The 19,953-nt window shown below is 34.4% G+C and overlaps 1 protein-coding gene across 1 annotated transcript in view; it reads left to right on the plus strand.

Annotated features, from left to right (window-relative positions):
- Positions 1 to 227: 227 nt before the first annotated feature.
- Positions 228 to 19,953, plus strand: part of LOC149568696 (immune-associated nucleotide-binding protein 1-like) — a 390,368-nt gene continuing 370,642 nt past the window's right edge. Inside the window, exons 1-2 of the mRNA XM_089821584.1 lie at positions 228 to 363; positions 449 to 639. Of these exons, the coding sequence (XP_089677710.1) occupies positions 456 to 639 (184 nt within the window). The 5' untranslated portion in view covers positions 228 to 363; positions 449 to 455. The remainder of the gene's footprint in view (positions 364 to 448; positions 640 to 19,953) is intronic.

Raw genomic sequence — 19,953 nt, forward strand, 5'->3', positions numbered from 1 at the left:
TAGATGCCCAACTTTTTTGGGAAAGGAGGACAACAAACATAAAACAAAATATTCTTATATGTGGCTATGGTATCAATATTATCTTCGCGACTTTTTCTATTCGGATGCCCTATTCGTAGGCTAGCCCTTTAATTTTGTGGTTCTCCTTTTCTTTGAACAATTCTTTACAAAAAAATTATGTTCTCATTGTCCTCTTGGAATACATTCTTAGTTAATATTCCGAGCATGCCCTATGCTACGTCCTGTCAGCCTTGGCAAATATATTCGTTTCACCCCATTCTCTCTTTCATCTATCGCAAAGCAGCTGGGCTTTCACAGGTGTTGGAGATTAACATAGGTTCACGATCAGCTTGATATTACCGAGTTGCGTAGGCTGGACTTTGGTTTGTTACTTTCATTCTAACCAGAAACTCTGAAGAAAGTTTCTGAACTTTGTGTTTTACTGCAGATTAAGAATGGCACCCACAACTCTTGTTTTGCTTGGACGGACTGGCAATGGGAAGAGCTCAACCGGTAATTCGATACTTGGGCGTAATGCCTTCAAGTCCTTCTGGAGCTTTTCGTCTGTTACCAAGGAGTGTAAGATGGACGCCCGTACGTGGAAGGATGGCCGCGTATTAAATGTGATCGACACTCCCGGTACACACCTTTCTTATTTTTTTTGGTTCGGAAGAAATAAGATTTAAAAAGTTCTCAGTACTTTATTATTATTATTTTTTAAATAAATTTTTATAATGAAATTAGATTTAGGAATCCTCAGATTTCCAATATTTTACTATATTCTTCATGACCTTAGGATCAAGGTCGTTGTTCTTTATTTTAATATTCACTCTTTGTTTTTACATTTGTAAATATTTTTCTAAACATTCATTTAGTTAAATGTTCTTTTAAATGATTTAAATGATAGCATACTATAATAAAAATATTTATTGAATGTTAATGAAATTAGTTACATCAACTTTTTAATAAACATTTTCAATCACAAAGTTGGTTTGCCCCTTTCTTTTATTACAATCTCATTTTAATGACTATACAAGAAAGGTACAATAAAAGAATATCATAGATCATTAAAATTTATAATATTTAAACAATAATTGAATTTATGTTGACGAACAATCCTATATATTTTTAAAATTAAAGTTATATAATTAAACATTTAAAATAGTTATAGTACATCAAATGTCTTCTATCTATAATCTGAATAAAATATTTAGTTCTAAAGGAATAGTTAAGAGATAAAGCTAATTACTAAGTCACGATATGACTCCTTTTATTATACTGCAATGAAATAAATGATCTTAAATTAAAAGAGGCATACAAATCTATTAAGACAAAATGAGAAACAAAAAGGAGAGCTCAACAAGGAGCTCTATCCTAAGCAACAAGGTCGTCTAACACAAGAGACAAATCTAAGAGAAGCATTACCTCGTCCACAATATTCCAATCCGGAGCATGATTAGATGCCCATTTGGCCAAACAAACTCTAGAGTAGTACAAAAAAGAAGAGTTTGATTAACAACTAAATCCAATTGCCAACTAACATCCTCAAGCAATTGTTAAGTAAGCAAATTCACCACCACTTGAGAGTTAGATCCACAGATATTAATATTATGGTAAAAAAACAAACTTGTGTCACCCTTTTACAATGGAAAAAGCTAACAGAAGTGTAGTTGTTCGCATTAAATCACATAAAACTGGTATTATTATTTTGAACTTTAAAATGGGGTAAAGTAATGAAATGTGTAAAAATGGATGAATTTTAGGATTATAAATTTTAATAATTATTTCGAATAAGAAATTATATATTTTCCTATTTTTTAAAGATGAATTTTTGTTGCTGAAAAATGCTGGAAATTAGGCGTCTAGTTCCCACCACAAAACTATATCGAGATAAACTTATTTCCCTTTGCTCTTAGATTATGTTATCAATAATATATATATAGCTAGAACAATCAAAATAAAAATGGGCTTTAGACCTGTATTTTCTCTTTTATAATAATTCTAATTTCAACTTATTCAAATCAATAGTTTTCAGATCTCACACCACATTTTTCAAAATAAATCTATTCCAACCAAAAGAAAAATTATAGATTCTAGAAGAGGACTCTCTCCTTTAGAACGTCATATAATTTTAAATTATTTTTTTATATTATTTAATATTTTTTTCTTTCTCAAAATTGACATCTTCTCGAGTGTTAAAATACATACTTGTAGAATTTCTTAATTACAATATACCATATCTAATTAAAAAACTAGGAATTCTATATAAGAATATTCTTGATTTTGAGCTCTATAAAATGGTGTCTATATGTTATTAAAAAATCATAATAAATAGTAAGAGTTGTTGAAATGTCAGTTTTCTAAAATAATTGTATTTTTTTAGTAATTGGATACTAACCACTATCAAACATGCATTTAATAGACATTTCCTATTTGAAAAGTGTGAGACCATATATAACTTAACTAGAATAATTTTATCAAGATCATATATTTGAAAAAATATATTTTTTAGATATCAATACTCAAATTCAGTCATTCTCATAAGTCGGCTTGAAAGGTGACAACTTTGTACTTTTACTAGATAACTTTTCACTCTCCCCTAAGACAAAATTGCTCCATAACATGTAAAATGGCTAGAAATTCCATGAGATTATTAGTATGACAACCCTTATGCACTAAAAAAATCAATTGAACTTCTCTAAAGCTGCATCAGGGCACACCCCAAATACCAATAGGACTTGGATTCCCTCAAGAAGAACCATCAATGTTGACTTTGAGAACTATGAGTGAAGAAGGCAACCAATGACCCACATGGTTCACCTATCTCTTCCCTTGACATCTAGGATTTTCTGGAACTTTATGATAGCAATGGTATCCAGGCCTTAAAAATTGATCCTAAAAATGAATGTTAAGGCCTTTGCAAATAGAAAGATCATCAGGATCCATACCTCCATCTATCTCACACTTTGCCTGAATAGTTTGTTGAAGAGAGTGGGAAGTATTCCACCAAGGATGCATGACACCAATTTGGACATCCTGAAAGATTAAATGATTTCTTTCCAACCAAATATGTCAAAGAATAAAAGAGGGGTTAGCAATCCATGCTGAATGGAGAGGTGAGGCCATGGAGGGGGCATTCCCTTAGCAATCCCAAAAATTGGGCAAGGAGAAAGCATGCTGACAAGAGAAACCCCAAGCAGAACCAAAGATGCCATAAATGAGTATAAAAGGAACAATGAAAGAAGAGATGATAGATAGACTCATCTCCATTACCAATTAAAACACAAAAGAATGGGCCTTTGATCCCATGTTTAGAAGATTATCACACATAAGACATCAATTATCAGCTAGCAGCCATATAGAGAAATTACATTTGGACCAAGAAAACTTATTCCAAGCTTTTTTCCACCGAAGGAGCTCATCATCCCCTAATAGTTCTCTAGTAATCTCCTAGTACCCAACATAAATAAAATATTTACCAAATAAGATACTGCCCAAAGAAAAAACATATGGCCCTAATAGAGAACAACAATCCTTAGAAGTAAAAAGCCTAGAAAGATCTTGATGGTCTGCCTTGTAGCCTCTAGGAGGCCAATCTAAAGAGAAATTCCATCTATATTTAACAACAAGACCCACCTAATAAGTAGTCTTATAACGAGCCACTTTATCCCATTTAGTAGGAAGAAAAGAATCACACAGTCTTAAGATGGGAGAGTTTCAATTGCAAGCATTAGACCAAAATAAAGCCTCAAAGCTTCCCTTACATATCCAGAAAAGACTCCTCTTAACAAATTGAACACCAATCTTTGGATTATTTAACACCACAGAGCCATGAGCTTCAAGAGGAATTGTACAAATAGACCAACGATCAATGCCTCTAAAATACTTATGAGTAATTACACAAGCCCAGAGATTTTTTTGTGTAGAGAAGCATCACCAATAAAGTTTAACAACCAATGATTTTCTACTCAAGGTAATAGACCATAAATCAAGAACACCCTCCTTCTTAGGACTGTAAATAGACTCCCAACTAATTAAAATCCATTTAGAGTTACACAAATTATCACTCCAAGGTAACTATCATTAAAAAGCATCAAATTCAGGTTGAGAAAGTAAATAGGAGAAGCCTAAACCATGCTTCTATGAATAGGAAGAGCATGAATAATAGATTGACGAAGGATAACATAAGTAGTAGTAGAAAGCCTATTGCAAATATTTAGAAAGGCTAAGTTAATAAAAGGAGAGGTGTGAATCAGTAACTCTACAAAACTTTAACTTCAATTACTAATTAGCATTTATTCCTTCTCATGTAATCTGATCTAATTGCATGTATAAGAAACTGAAAACATGAAAGCATTCATAACACTTTGACACATAGATTTGGTGACCCAAAAACCTTCCAAATAGAAAGTAAAACTGGGTTGGGAATGATACCAACAAGCTTTAGTACTGCAATATAAAGTTGGCCTATTAAGGTTTACATTGATCACTTTTGATGATCTGCCCTGTTAGGAGCAATAAGGACTACTAGTTCCACCTTGTTAGAGGATTTGCAAACATATATGCACTCAATAAAGAGATTTGCATAAAACTATTAGGTCTACCTTGTTAAAGGATTTGATTGATCCACCTATTAGGATGAAGCAGTGGTTGATCTCTGATCTACAACTTGGTTTGCTAAATGGGATTCCTTTTTGTACAAATCACCTTGTTGTGATTAATATGTCTTTGCTGCTCCTTATACTATTGTAGCCTTTGTAATTTGCTCTTTACTGCTCTTTTCAGATTACATTCCATTACATTCCATAACTTCCATACTTGTGGATATGGTACAATACCTTACATATATACCAATCCAATTATATAGTTACAAAGTCAACCACAATACAAGTTTACACAAATATTACAAAGTCAGCCCAAATGAAGACACTCAGGTTCTAAAGATTGACTCAGTGAGGTTTTGATAGTTGACATCCACTATCAATGCTCAACATCATCATGCACTTAGTAGATGTAGAATCTTGGTCCATAATGATCACTTCCAAGTAGTCTTGAACTCAATTTGCACTGGTGACTTGATGAATACTATGAAACTTGGCATATAAACTGAATCATTTGATTCACACTATGTGACTCGGTCAATGCTTCCACTACAAGCTAAGTATAAACTAAATCACTTGGTTAACACTAAATAGCTCGGTTAACATTGGGTCCACATAACATTCATTGTGAACTCGGTAAGCACTACACCACTAATAAACATGGGATACACTGAAATGCTCCATTTACACTGCTAATCTTCACACTAACTAAAACTTCTCAGCATGCACTAAAATTTGTCCAAAGGACTCAATAGCAACTGTAGAACTTGGTGGTAACTGAAATGCTTGGTAAACACTATAAACTATACACTGAGCTTAATAGATACTTATAATATGAATAAGTCTATGTCACTAATAACAAACTTGATTGATATGTCAACGATCTCCCCCTTATGCATTAGTGACAAAAACACTTATTCGCCAAAATTGAGTTCAACAAGATTTCCTAAATATCATTACTCATCATCTTGTGATACTAGCTTAGTAGAGTATATTGTTTTTGAGATTTTTCAAAATTGATTTTATAAGATATATTTTTACATCTTCTTGCTATATACAATATATGCTTTCTATACATATCTTTCTCCCACACTATTTTCACAACTTATTATATGTTGTCCCCCATAACTCTTTACATGCTAAAATGAGATAGAAAATCTAAATGTATGTTGAGTATTATTGCCAAGGTCTTGTCCTTGTCCTCTTGCAAGACCTTACTTTTGTTAAGGGAAATGTGTACATCTATAGACAACTCTATGATATGGTCTCTTATGGAGAAGTTGTTGTCATGGATGAGAGTTTTAGAATGTGCAATGTGTTTTTGTAATCCATCCATGTTGGGAAGAATGATACTCTGAATATCAACTAATGTGGATCTAATCCTTGCCTCTTCTCTAAGAAGTTCTGCTTGCATGTCTATTAGAAATCTTATTTTCTTATAGTGAGTGGAGCTTGAACTAGGATCAAGCTACAACTGGCAAGCACTAGCCTTGAGATCTCCATATGTCTTGTACAATTTGTCCTTTATTTTCTTGGTAAACGTAGAAACATCACATAGCTTACCAAAAAGTCATGATACATTTGTACAAGATGTTTCGAGAGAGCCCAAAATTGTAGAAAGTTCTACTTGATACATAGCTATTTGTTGAACAATGTGCTCCAACACTTTATTTTCAAATTTCTTTTCTCCCTTCTATACTAGCTTATCTTGTCTATCAGTATCTTCATTGAATCTTTAAACTACCTCTGCTAATTGATACAAAATTGGCTATAAAGAATCAATGTCTACACCTTTAGCATCTGCTAAAATATTCTTTTCATCCTCAATAATCTTAAATTCTTTATTTCTTTCCTCTCTTAATCTCCATTGTTTGGCTTTCTTCTAGACGAGTTCACCAAATGTCTACATTTGTTCTAGATTAAGCTTGGGAATGTCCCAATTAGGGATTAAAATTTCTTCATCTAAGTCTATTTCTTCTTCTATTTCTTTTCCTTTTCCCAAAAATTTGGCGCTTGATTAAGCCTTGGTCTCAACTATCATTGCACTTATTCCTTTTGTGCCTAGAATAGAAACAATTGTAGACATACTAGGAATAGTAGTAAAAATTGGTAGTATACTTATTGAAGGAATATTAATAGAAATATATAAAGAATTCAAAATTGATGTGGCAATCACAGATGTGTCCAAAACTATTGTGCTCAAAACTGATGTAGCCAACTTGGTAGAAGAATGAAGAGTCTACAACTCGGTAGATGAAGTGGAAGACACTTCAGTTAGTAATGTGTTGAGCTAAATTGGAGGAAAGAGTGATTGGGAGTTTGTATTAACACTGGTAGTCACAATCAATCTTGCTAAGGTTATCTCTACCCTTGATGTTGACATTGGTTTACTTGGAGAGTGAGGAAGTGAGGTAATGACTACAACAGCTATCTTGACTAGATTAGTTTCCTCATCATCTTACCTTGCTTCCTCAGTAGCCTCTTACTCTTTATACTCTTCATAGTCAATAGTATCAAAATGTTTTGTTTCCTCATCATCCCCTTCTTCATCCTTATCATCATCATCATCAACATCATCTTTTACATCAATAGGCAAATCAATTGGTTTATGTAAAAGATAGAAATTTTTCCAAGTGTTTGTTGCATTCCTTATAACATTTTCAATATCCTTCATTAGAATCAAACAAGTGTTGAATGTCAAAGTTAATTTTTATTCACTTTTCTTCAAAGATTCCTTCACTTCTTTGTGATTCAAGTTTGGTATAAGTTTCCTTAGGGTTTGGTCATTTATTTCTTTCGTAGTTTGCATAGCATTTTCCTATCTTGGCTTAATTTTCTTCATCAAAACATTAGGAATCTAAGAAGTATGCTGGTCAGGGGAGTACTTCTACTTACCCATTTTGTGTATTACCAAATCTTCTATCTTCTTCTTTTCTTCATCAATCCTAATATCATATTTTAATGGTTTAAAATTTGTTATACCAGCTCTAGATTCTAGTTCCTTCAACCTATCTTGGAAGGTGGGTGGATGGTTTCTAAATATTATATCTCCTCCTTCTTTGTTAGATTTCTTTCCTGATCTTTTGCTAAAAAAAGTAATGGATGGCTTGGTAGGCTTGGTAATAATTACTTTCCCTTCTTCTTTAGTTGTTCCTTTGCCTCTAATTCCTCTTCATCCCCTACTTCTTCCTTATCCTCACCTTTTCCCTTAGTCAACAAATGAGTAGAGCTAGTTATCAATTTTGTAATTCTTCTCTTTTCTTTGTTTACTGCCTGAGGGAGTTTTATCTCCATTTCTATCTTGGCTTTTGCTTCATCATAAGTCCCAAAATATGCAGGCTTGGGATCAAATGGCTCATTAACAAGTGCCTCAATGATTGGTTTCATCTATATTAACCTCATATCCAAGAGGTTTCACCCATGCTATTCTAGGCTTAACTGTTTGAATGTATACCTTGTCACTATCCACCATGAAGCATATATCATCTTTGTAATCTTCAACTAACTTCTTGGGAATCTTGAACCTATTGTTCATCTTTTCCTTGAATGCATCGAAGTAGTTGTCCATGATACTATTATAATTCTCACCCATCTCAGCAATATACTCATTGATTTGATAAGGAACTAGCACACCTTTTCCTCAAACAACTCTGCCTTTTGAAGGGGAGATTTTTTTACCATAAAAGAATGGATATTTTAATAGGGAGCCAAAATTATACGAGTTATTCTTTGATGTTCTAATGCTCTCCATGTTCTTGTTGAACTATTTCAATAGTAGCTTGGCAAGGTCGAAAGACATATTTTTCTTCACTACCTTGTATGCAAGGTCAAGTACTTTTCATGACACACTATTTGACATACTCAAGCTGTAAATCCTATGTGTAATAATATGGATGCCAAACTTTAATTCTACATTAGAGACATTGCTTATTTTCATGCCTCTACCATCTCCTTCTGCTAGGCTTTTCTTCTCAAGTTCAACCCAACCTAGGGTTTTGGTCATCTTGGCTTTTGACAACATTGGGAGGCTGATAATTTCATGAATCATATTCTTCATGATCACTAGTAGTTATTCCAATGACAGCTACCCATTATGCACTTGACTAAGGATAAACCTAATCCACATTACTTGGAATCCATGTGGCATGTGAGGAATATGAGTTAACCATTTGGTTTCCAGGTGTTGGTGCTCGGGTTTCAATACTCCATTTACACACAGTTTATATAGGTAATCATCCATGTCAAAAGTACCAATCTCTTGAATAACACATTTAAATTGAGTTTGAATATCATTTTTCAGCAGTACCTTTGGAGGGATTTGAGACTACTCTCCACTCGAATCTAGGGTTTTGATGATTGCACGAGTGAGCTTGAAGTCTGGTGCCTTCCACTCAACACCACGAACTAGCATGTCCGAACCTTGCTTTTCCTTGCTACTATTGGATGCCATCTTCACTTGGTAGGTTTTAAGAGAATTTGTAATCTTTCACTAAAAATTCACTCAAATGGTTTGGATACTCTAAAGATTGCACTGCACAATAACTCTAGAGAATTTCACGGTAAAAATGACTTTGATTCCATTTCTTTTATCAAAATTTTACAATAAATTTTCAATACAAAATGTAGATCAATTGACATCATGTTGACAGACTATCATCCACTTTTCTTGCACTGATCACTCGGTAGAGTCTTCCATCACTTGGTAAGCACATAACATTTAGTTACTCCTAACCTTGCTTAGTAGAGTTTGCAAACTAACCTCACTTGATAAGGAAGGTAACTCTATAGTAGTTGGTAACCTCTTTTACTCAATGATCCATTTGTATCTTGAATATAGATATAGATCTTTTTGTTCTTTCAACTAGAATTGATTTGGATGTCTTCTTTGATAGCCTAGTTCCAGTTGTCCCTTGAGACCTCAAATAGACATGGTAGAGTCACCCAATTCTTGAGTCACCTAATCATTGCTTACACTTGTACTCTCAATGGACTTCGATACCCATTCCTATCTCATCTATTTACAAATTTTATTAGCCTTTGTCTACTTTTCATCTTCAATTCTACTAGTATTCATATAGTTCTTAGCAATATGACCAAGTTTAGTACAAATCAAACATCTTTTAGTAGTATCTATTTTCCTCATATGATGTTTAACACAATTCATACCAATGTGTCCAAATTCTCCACAGTAATGACATCTACACCAGGTATTGTAGTCCCAACCAAATATAGCTTTCACAATTTGTTCTGCTATATTCAATGTCCTGGTTTAGTAGTCTAATGACTTGTGTCCATATTTCTTACATTTGTGACATTTTTCTTCAAATCTTGGTTTCTCTTTGCATTCATTAATCTTATGAACATTTCGATAGCAATTGTAGCATTTTTCATTGAATTTTGCTATCCCATTGCTCCAACATTTGTTTTATGTATGATCTATCTTACCACAATGATTGCAAGTAGGTCTTTGATTCTATTGAGCTCCTTGTTTGGAAGATTCTACTTCTTCTTTGTATCCAACTCTTGCCTTCCATTTTTTTCTATAGAGATTTTTCTCATTCAACTAATTCATATTTTCTTGGGATTTCATCATTCTTTCATTGATTTTCCTTTCAAAGTTTAGGTCATTCTACAATCTTTCATTCTCAGATCTTAGGTTCATGAATTCTTCATTTGCAATGGTGAGCTGGTTGATGAAGTCAGTCTGCTAAAGGGATAGATGTCGAATCTCATTATCTTTTCCTTCCATTTCTGCTTTTTCCTTATTCTTTCCTTCCATGATTTCACATAGCCTTACTGACTAAATTTCTTATTCTCTTCTAAGCTTTCTCACTTGTTCTTTTAGTGAATCATTCTTTTCCAAAATTTCTTTGATTGCATCATTTTCTTCATCTAAGTTGTTTGAAGGATGAAAATCTTCAATTGTTTCTTCAATGTAGAGATGATCATTGATTTGAATTGCAAGATGCTTTCTTCTTTTTAGGGATTGGGAGAGTTTCTCCTTTTCTTTCTTGAGTTGGGCAATAGCCATTTCCAAATCCAACTTCTCATTGTCAATAGCTTTGTCAAGTCTGAATATCTCCATGGCCATTGATCTTTGTTCAAGCTATTAAGGTTTTCTCTTAGAACCACAATGCTCTAATACCAATTTTTGGAAATATTTAGAAAGGCTATGTTACTAAGGGGGGAGGGGTGAATCAGTAACTCTACAAAATTGTAACTTTAATTACTAATTAGCATTTAATCCTTCTCATGCAGTATGATCTAATTGCATGTATAAGAAACTAAAAATAGGAAAGCATTCATAACACTTTGACACATAGATTTGATGACCCAGATACCTTCCAAATAGAAAGTAAAACTATGGTAGGATTATACCCACAAGCTTTAGTACTGTAGTATAAAGTGGGCCTATTAAGGCTTACATTGATTACTTCTAATGATCTGCCCTATTAGGAGTGATAAGGACTACTAGGTCCACCTTGTTAGAATATTTACAAACATATAGTGAAGTATGCACTCGGTAAAGAGATTTGCATAAGACTATTAGGTCTACATTATTGAAAGATTTGACTGATCCACCTATTAGGATGAAGTAGTAGCTAATATTTGATTTACAACTTGGTTTGCTAAATGAGATTCCTTTCTATACAAATCACCTTGCTGTGACAGATGTGTCTTTACTACTCCTTATATTGTTGTAGCCTTTGTAATCCACTCTTTGCTGCTATTTTTAGATTATATTTGATTATATTGCATAAATTTCATATATGTGAATATGGTACAATACATTACATATATACCAATCCAGTTATATGGTTACAAAGTTGGCCACAATACAAGTTTACATAAATATTACAAAGTCAGCCCAAATGAAGTCACTCGAGTTTTGAAGACTGACTTGGTGAGGTTTTGATACTCGACATCGACTATCAATGCTTGGCATCATCATGCATTGGGTAGACATAGAAGCTCGGTCCATACTGATCACTTCCAAGTAGTCTTGAACTCGGTCTACACTAGTGACTTGGAAAATATTGTACAACTTGGCATGTAAACTGAATCATTTGATTCACACTATGTGACTTGGTCAATTCTTCCACTATGAGCTTGGTATAAAATGAATCACTTAATTAACACTGAGTAGCTCAGTTAACACTACTTTTGCGTCACATTCACTATAAAATCAATAAGCACTACACTGCCCAATTTGCACTGGTAAACTTGGCATACACTAAAATGCTCAGTTTACACTAATAATCTTCACACTAACTGAAACTGCTCGACATGCACTAAAATTTTTCCAAAGGACTTAGTAGCAACTATAGAACTTGGTGGTAACTAAAATGGTTGGTAAACACTGTTAACTATACACTAAGTTCGTTAGATACTTATAATGTTAATAAGTGTATGTCACTAATAAAAAGCTTTACTAATATGTCAACGAAGCCATCTATGGGTTAAGTTATATACCTTCTCTTAAAGCTTGTTAATCAAATTATGCTGGCAAACTCATTGCTTCCTAGAAACAAAAATAGGAATGCCAAGATAAATCAAAGGGAGCGAAACAATCTAAAACCTAAGCATATTAGAAATCCTCCATTGAATAAGATTAGAAGTGTTAAAGAAATATATAGAAGATTTGTGGCCACTAACTTTTTAGCCTATTGCAATCAAATAAATATATAAAGTATTTCAAAAGGCTTTAACTTACATGACTCATGCAATTCTTGTAAGAGCAGAGTCATCAAGAAATTGAAGATGAGAAAGAGATTGTAAAATTCCCCTAGCACCACCCTTATATAGAGTTCTGGGACACCTAATATGTAATGAATTTTTCAAAACGCTCAACCTTAATAATGAAAAGATATAGGGAAAGACAATCACCTTGGCAGAGACCCCTAAAGTACAAAATAGTTGGGAAGGTTGGCCATTAAGAAAAATAAAGAAAGAGGAAGAAGTGACACAACTCATAGTTCAACTCACCCACTCCAAGTTAAAGCCAAATTCAATAAGAATATCCCTTAGAAATCTCCATTTGACTCTATCATAGGCCTTACCCATATCCAAATTAATAAACATAGATCAATCCCTTGAGCTAGCCATAGAGTTGGTAGCTTTAGCAGAAATAACTACCTTATCTAAGATTTGTCTTACTACAAAAAATCTCATTTTTTTTTCTAAGATAATAGAAGGTATCCACTTTTTAATTCTCTTAGCAATCAACTTAGTAATAACTTTGTAAGCCACATTACATAGAGCAATAGGTCAAAAAATATCCAATTGATTAGCCCCATCTTATTTTGGAATAAGAACCAAGAAAGTGGAATTCAGTGTCCAAAGCATTAGCTTGCTAGAATAATATTCCTTGACAACCTCTAACAAATCCTAATTAATGATGTCCCAAAATTATTGAAAGAATTCAATAGGAAAGCCATTAGGGCTAGAAGATTTTCCTTTAGGCATACCAAATACCACTTCCTTTGACTCAGCCAAAGAGATTGGGAACATAAGATAATATTCATTTCCTAAGAAATAAATTATCTTAATTATAATATTGTATTGCAATTTGCTAAATTTTATCTTAGTTAGAGAAAAGAGAAAAATATTAAAGTTTGAGGGAAAAAAAACTAACATAAAATTATACTATAATACTATAGTTTACATATTATTTCAACTAATGTTAGGAAATTTATTTTATTTTAATAGATCTACATTACATTTGTGTAAAGTTATTGAAAAAAGGGAAAGTTGAATAAATAAGCCTTTGTCATATACTATATGCTAACCCTAGTAGTATTGTCAACTACCTTATAATCTTGGGTAGCACATGATATCAGTCACCCTCATCTTATAGGTGGCTACTAGTTAACCATTTTGATAAAAAAATTACTTCTAGTTGCTACAACCCACGTGGTAAGGTGATGTAGTTTAGGGTAGATGAATCCCCAAAGGAGATGTCCTAGCCCCCAGCTATACAACCATGTAGTGGAAACACAATAACTAGAAGTAAGAATGCAAGATCTGATACCAAATCACAACTCTTTATTTATAAAAATAGCTATTACATGCAAGGTGTTGGGTTGTAAGGCCTTCTCGATTATTGCCAAATAAAAAGCAAGTTATAGTTCTGCAAGATCCCTCAAGATCCAATCCAAACACTAGCTAGTCTAGATCCAAACTCTGGTAGAAAACTCCAAGGAAGATCACAACTTGTTCTTGCAAGCCCTCCAAGAAACCTTCTTCTTTTCTAAGTTGTAGCTACTAACTCTTCTCTAAATTTTCTCTTCCAAGCTCCTCTACTTCTCCACAATGGATGAATCATTTGTAGGAGTTGATGAAGTCCAACTCTGTAGTCACCAAGATCACCTACATCCAAATAGCTTGCTGAAGAGAAACCAAAGGAGCAAGAGCTTGAAGCAAGCAATGCAAGAAAAAATATTTTACAATAGGAAAATGAAATTGCCATGTGAATGGATGAATTTAAAATGAGAGAGAGACCACTTATAAAGGCCTCAAGGAAGCTTGTAGGAGAAGCTAGAAGGAGGTCAAAGATAAGGTTGACAACCAAGCATCCACAAAAAAGTGGAACATGCTAGGAGGAAACAAACTCCCGTGTTGTCAACAACTCATCACTATATGCATTAAATATTAAATAAATGCATTAACCTAAGTAAGCTTAAGTACATAGAATAAATAATTAATAAATAATTAATTATTTACTCTAACACCCCCCCTTAAGTGCAACTTAGGGGAATGTCTTAAGCTCACAAAACTAAGATGAAAATGCAAAATGAGTCTGGGAAACAAGGGCATGTCAGGTACCCATGTACAATGCAAGAAGATGTAACCTCTATAAATGGGGAAAGAGAGAAAACCACGTTGGAGAAATCGTCCCCCAAAAGAGGTAAGTACAAACATGCTAAAAAATAAAGGAAGGAAGGAAGGCCTCAACAAGACCCCCCAATGACAACTTCCACCGAAATTTTTTCAAGAGACTCTCTCGAAACCATAAGTACAACCAACCCCCCCCATAAGAATAGACACCAAAGTGCCCCCAGAATGATGGAGCTTCTATAGAAATGACTGAACCAATGAAACTACAATGTGGAAGGAACAAAGGCACATAACAAGGAAACCCTTGAATGAGAGGGGAAACTAGAAGGCCTAGTTGATGCCCAAAAGAAAAAGGATGAGGATCCTGAAATGGAATCCCCAAGGCATGATGACACTGTCATGAATGTCCATTGTAGTATCTACAACAAGTATACCTAGAGTCTCAATGAATGAAGCTAGAGGATCACGTAGAGTAGAAGAAGAATCCTATAGAAGGGAAAAGCCCTAAATTGGATGTGGTGTAGTAGCCAAAACAGGGATCTTAGGAACAATACAAAGGTTCAAGTATCCTAACTACACCACATGATGCTTTTGTGAAAGAGAAGAGTCATGCTCCAACAATGGAGATGGTGGACGAAAGTGTGAGAAGGTGTAGAGATGAGTGGAAGGATCAACTGCCCCCGTAGCAATAAGACCTCTTATAGCATGATCTCGAATGAAGAATAAATCAGCAATGAACTCAATTGTCTTCCCTAATCCACTGCATGTAATCTGAGAGATTGAGAGAAGGTTGGTAGACAAAGATGGAACATACAATACATCATTGAATATACCATCTTGGATGTGAACTGGACCTTTCCTGTAGATTGGTAGTGCAATTTTATTCCCCATGAGAGTATGAGGAATAGGAGAAGCCTCAAGAGTAGAGAAGACACCTTGAGAGGATGTCATATGGTGTGAAGCACCTAAATCTAGTATCCAAGGAACCTATGAAGGAGATACAATGGTATCTTTTAATGCATGGCCCTTTCCAAGATTTGATGTAGATGGTGAAGATGTGGAAGAATACTGAAAGGCAGACCCCTATGAGGTAGAAGAGGATGGAGAAGAAATAGTGTTCTTCTGAAGAAGATCTTGCAAATTTGCAATTTGTTTCTCATAGTCATCAAATCTATTTTGAAAGCAATGTGCCTCATCATGAGATTGTTTCCCACAATAGGAATAGGTAGGAGTCTCAGTCTTCTTTTCCTCCTTCTTAGAAGATGATGAACCAGTAGAAGAGGGATCTAATATTTGCTTCAAGTTCTACTCCTATGTATCCTTGGCAAGCAATGCTTATGACTGTGAACTTGGAAGTGAATCCATTTGAGTAATCTTGGACTATTCATGGGTTAACCAATCACAAAATATCTTAAATGAAGGAATCCTATGTCTATCACCCAAGGCATCCATAGTTGAGTAGAAAGTGGAAGAGAAGATCTGATACTGTCCCCTCAACTTTGAGAGTATTAAAAAGATACACTCATCATCTGTCTTGGTTTTCCCACATCCCTACAAAAGTGTACGTAGAGATTTGAATTTCATCAAGAAGTCCTTAATGGTGGGAAAACTGTCAAGTGTCAAAGAAGTCAACTCTGCATCTAGCTGAAGTGCCCGAAACTCATTCACTGTGCTAAACAAAGTCTAAATTTTGAGCCAATAAGCCTATGGAGTGGTCAAACCATCCAAGTGAAATAGTAGATTGTATGAAATATTCAATGCAATCAATCCCATTGCCTCATCCATTTTGTTCGTGTGTTGAAGAACCTCAAAAGGGCATGTAAGAATAGGTTGATTCTCATCCAAACATGACCATAAGCCCCTTAACATGAGAAGTAATGTCATTTGTGCCTTCTAGGTGTGATAGTTGTGTGGTGTGAGATAGGTCACAAATGGATCAGCCATTGAGAAAAAGAAGAAGATAGAAGTAGAAGGGTCTTATTCTAAAGTAAAATATAGAAAAGAAAATGCTCCCCGCCCCCCCCCACAATGTATAAAATGGGCATTCTTTACTTAGTGCAATTATAATAGCCAATTTAGGTCCTATTTCTGAAAGTAATATTTTCATCAACAAAACCTATAATCTAATTATAGATCTAGAAAGTAGACAAAACAATATACACTTTAAAAAAAGATAGAACCTGATTATGTGTCCAGATGAGCCTGTACTAAGCATTTGAATTGGCATAAATCGAGAATTGCAAGTTGTAGAAAAATTTAGGAATAGAGATCTCAAACCACCTCCGCCAATGTGTAGATCATGAAATCCTACTAGAAAACAAAAAAAATTTCTCAAAAAAATGAGTTCATATGAGGGAGATATCACTGTTTGAAAATCACCGTTATAGTTTTTTTTCTAAATCATTGTCGTCGCACCTCCAAAAAAAAAAGAAAAAAATCCCAACAAATATTAGATCTATTATGTGAAATCCTCTTTCTCCTTTTTCTCCAAATACTAAAAAAAATGCTCTTCCTCCCAATTGAAGAAAAAATTACAAACAAACTAGGGTTTGTGTCTCCAAATCATGGCTTCCAAAAAATTCTTCAAACAAGAAGTAGTATGGAGGCTCTAATACCATGTAGGAGTTGATGAAATCCAACTATGCAATTTCCAAGATCACCTACATTCAAATATCTCACTAAAGAGAAACCGAAGGAGCACGAGCTTGAAGCAAACAATGCAAGAGAAAATATTTCACAATAGGAAAATGAAACTGCTATGTGAACGAATGCATTTACAATGAGAGAGAGAACACTTATAAAGGCCTCAAGGAAGCTTGTAGAACAAGCTAGAAGGAGGTAGAAGATAAGGTTGACAACCAAGCATCCACAAAAAAGTGGAACATGCTAGAAGGAAACAAACTCCTATGTTGTCAACAACTCATCACTACATGCATTAAATATTAAATAAATGTATTAACCAAAGTAAGCTTAAGTAAATAGAATAAATAATTAATAAATAATTAATTATTTACTCCAACATGATTCAATCCCTGAATGAATGAATAAAAGACTCTACGACAAACCCTTCTTATACTAATCTAAGCCACAAGTCGGCCTAGAACACAAATTAAATACAAATACATAAATTAAATGCCACAAGTCAACCTACAAGAAAAATTAAATTATAAAAATTGATGTCTCTAGAAGAATTAGAACTCATTCTTCAAAATAGAGGTAGAAATCTAGGGCCTCTTTTATCCTTGAAATTTTCATCCTATAACTCATTGTGAAAAATTAGTTATGTTGTGTGCAACAAGCACTAAATTCCTAGATTGTGCTGAGCACCAGTCCTTCTTCAACCGAGTACTGGTACAAGAACCCTCCAAAGCAACTATTGAAAATCCTCCCAAAAACTCCAAAGTTTTCAACAAGAAAACCCAAGATGCTCCTGCATCAGACTCCCTAGGTAAATAGAAAAGTCTGTCCCACACTTTGATGCCCAAAGAAGGATCAACAACCAATGTCATCTTCACCAAAGGCCTCCACTCCAATAGGGACAAGAAAAATCAACATGTAAATCATCCACATCTACATCACTTTTTCAAACACTAGAATCTCAACTATCTACTCAACATGCCTACTCGCAAGAACAAACTAAATATAATGCTTCTTCAACAAACCCTTATCCACATCTACATCTAGTGAATCCACACCAAGAATTAAAAACTTCACATCAGCAACAACAAACTCTACATTAGCAGAAATATGTAGATTTCCATCAACACATGCCAAACTCCCAATACTAGCAACCTCATTACTTAGAACAAGATACTCTGCAACTCACAACTTATCACCAACAACAATCAGATCATCCATGAACAAGTGCTCTACAATTTCCATGTTAGACTCAACCAACTGATCATGAAAACCAACCTATGTCTTAGCATCAAAAAGGTTAGGAATATCCTCAATAACAACCTCTAGTTGCTCTATAGGTTCTATACCAGACTCCACAATTTGATCAACAAAACCAAAATCTTCCATCTCAACCTTGCTATGCCATCTTCTCTCATGAACAAGTCTCTTAACTAGCCAAATAACTATCTTCTGAATTTGTAGACTCCAACTCCACAAACATCTATAGAATGCCTTCCTCATCCTATCATTATTTTGATCATCCAAACTAGTTTCAAATTGAGAAACCACATCCTTAGCTCAATCATCAAACCTAGCATCAAACTAAGTAGAAATCTCAAAAAACTTCCTCTCCACTATATCATGAATATTCATAATCATCTTAGGGTCTAATCCTCTTAGGGCCATCTCCCAAGATCTTCATAAATCCTTTGCAGCAAATCCTTTCCATTCTTCTTGTGATAAACCCAAATTATTTGCAAGTTAGATCACAACCTACCACCTCAGATGAATAATTAGGAACCACATCACAAGTCTAAGACCACGAATCTCTAATCAACAAACTCTCTACAATCATGCCTCAATAAGATCAATCTTCCATCTTCACATCCATTGATCCATCTATAAGCCCTCTACAATTACAAGTTAGAAAAATGATATGCCACCTTGAAACCATGAGGTGTAGGACTTGAGAGAGAAAATCCACCATCAGATCAAAATCAACTCAGATCTACTTCTCCAACCCAAGTCTTGGTGCAAACTACCACAACCACATAGTGGAAACACAATAACAAGAATTAAGAATGCAAGATCTGATACCAAATCACAACTCTTTATTTATAAAAATAACTGTTACATTCAATGTGTTGAGTTGTAAGGCCTTCCCGATTATAGCCAAATACAAAGCAAATAATAGTTGTGCAAGATCTCTCAATATCCAACCCAAACACTAGCTAGTCCAGATCCATACTCGAGTAGAAACTTTGAAGGAAGATCTCAACTTGTGCTCACAAGCCCTCCAAGCAACCTCCTTGTTTTTTAAGCCATAACTACTAGCTCTTCTCCAAATTCACTCTTCCAAGCTCCTCTACTTCTCCATGATGAATGAATGATTCACTCCTTGAATGAATGAATAAAAGACTCCACCAAAAACCCTTTTTATACCAATCTTAGCCATAAGTTAGCCTAGAACACAAATTAAATACAAGTACATATATTAAATGCCACAAGTTAGCCTGCAACAACAATTTAGTTCCAAAAATTGATGTTTCAGTAAAATTGTGAACTAGAACTTATGCTTTTAATAGTTGGTAGAAATTTAGGCCCTCTTCTATCCTTGAAATTTTTATCTTAGAACTCAATTTGGAAAATTATTTATGCGGCCTGCAATAGGAACTAAATTCCTAGACCATATCGAGCAATCAAAGACCATGCCAAGCAACCAAAGATCATGCCAAGCTCCAAGACCATGCTGAGCTCCAATGACCATGCCAAGCTCCATAGACCATGTCGAGCTACAAGACCATGCCAAGCTTCATAGACCATGTCAAGCTCCATAGACCATGCCAAGCTCCCATAATATTTTGTGCTCCATAGAAGATGTTGAGGTCCTAGAGAA

This window comes from Cupressus sempervirens, chromosome 3 (genome assembly GCF_028749045.1).
Source record: "Cupressus sempervirens isolate cs-2001-9-10 chromosome 3, ASM2874904v1, whole genome shotgun sequence".
NCBI lineage: Eukaryota > Viridiplantae > Streptophyta > Pinopsida > Cupressales > Cupressaceae > Cupressus > Cupressus sempervirens.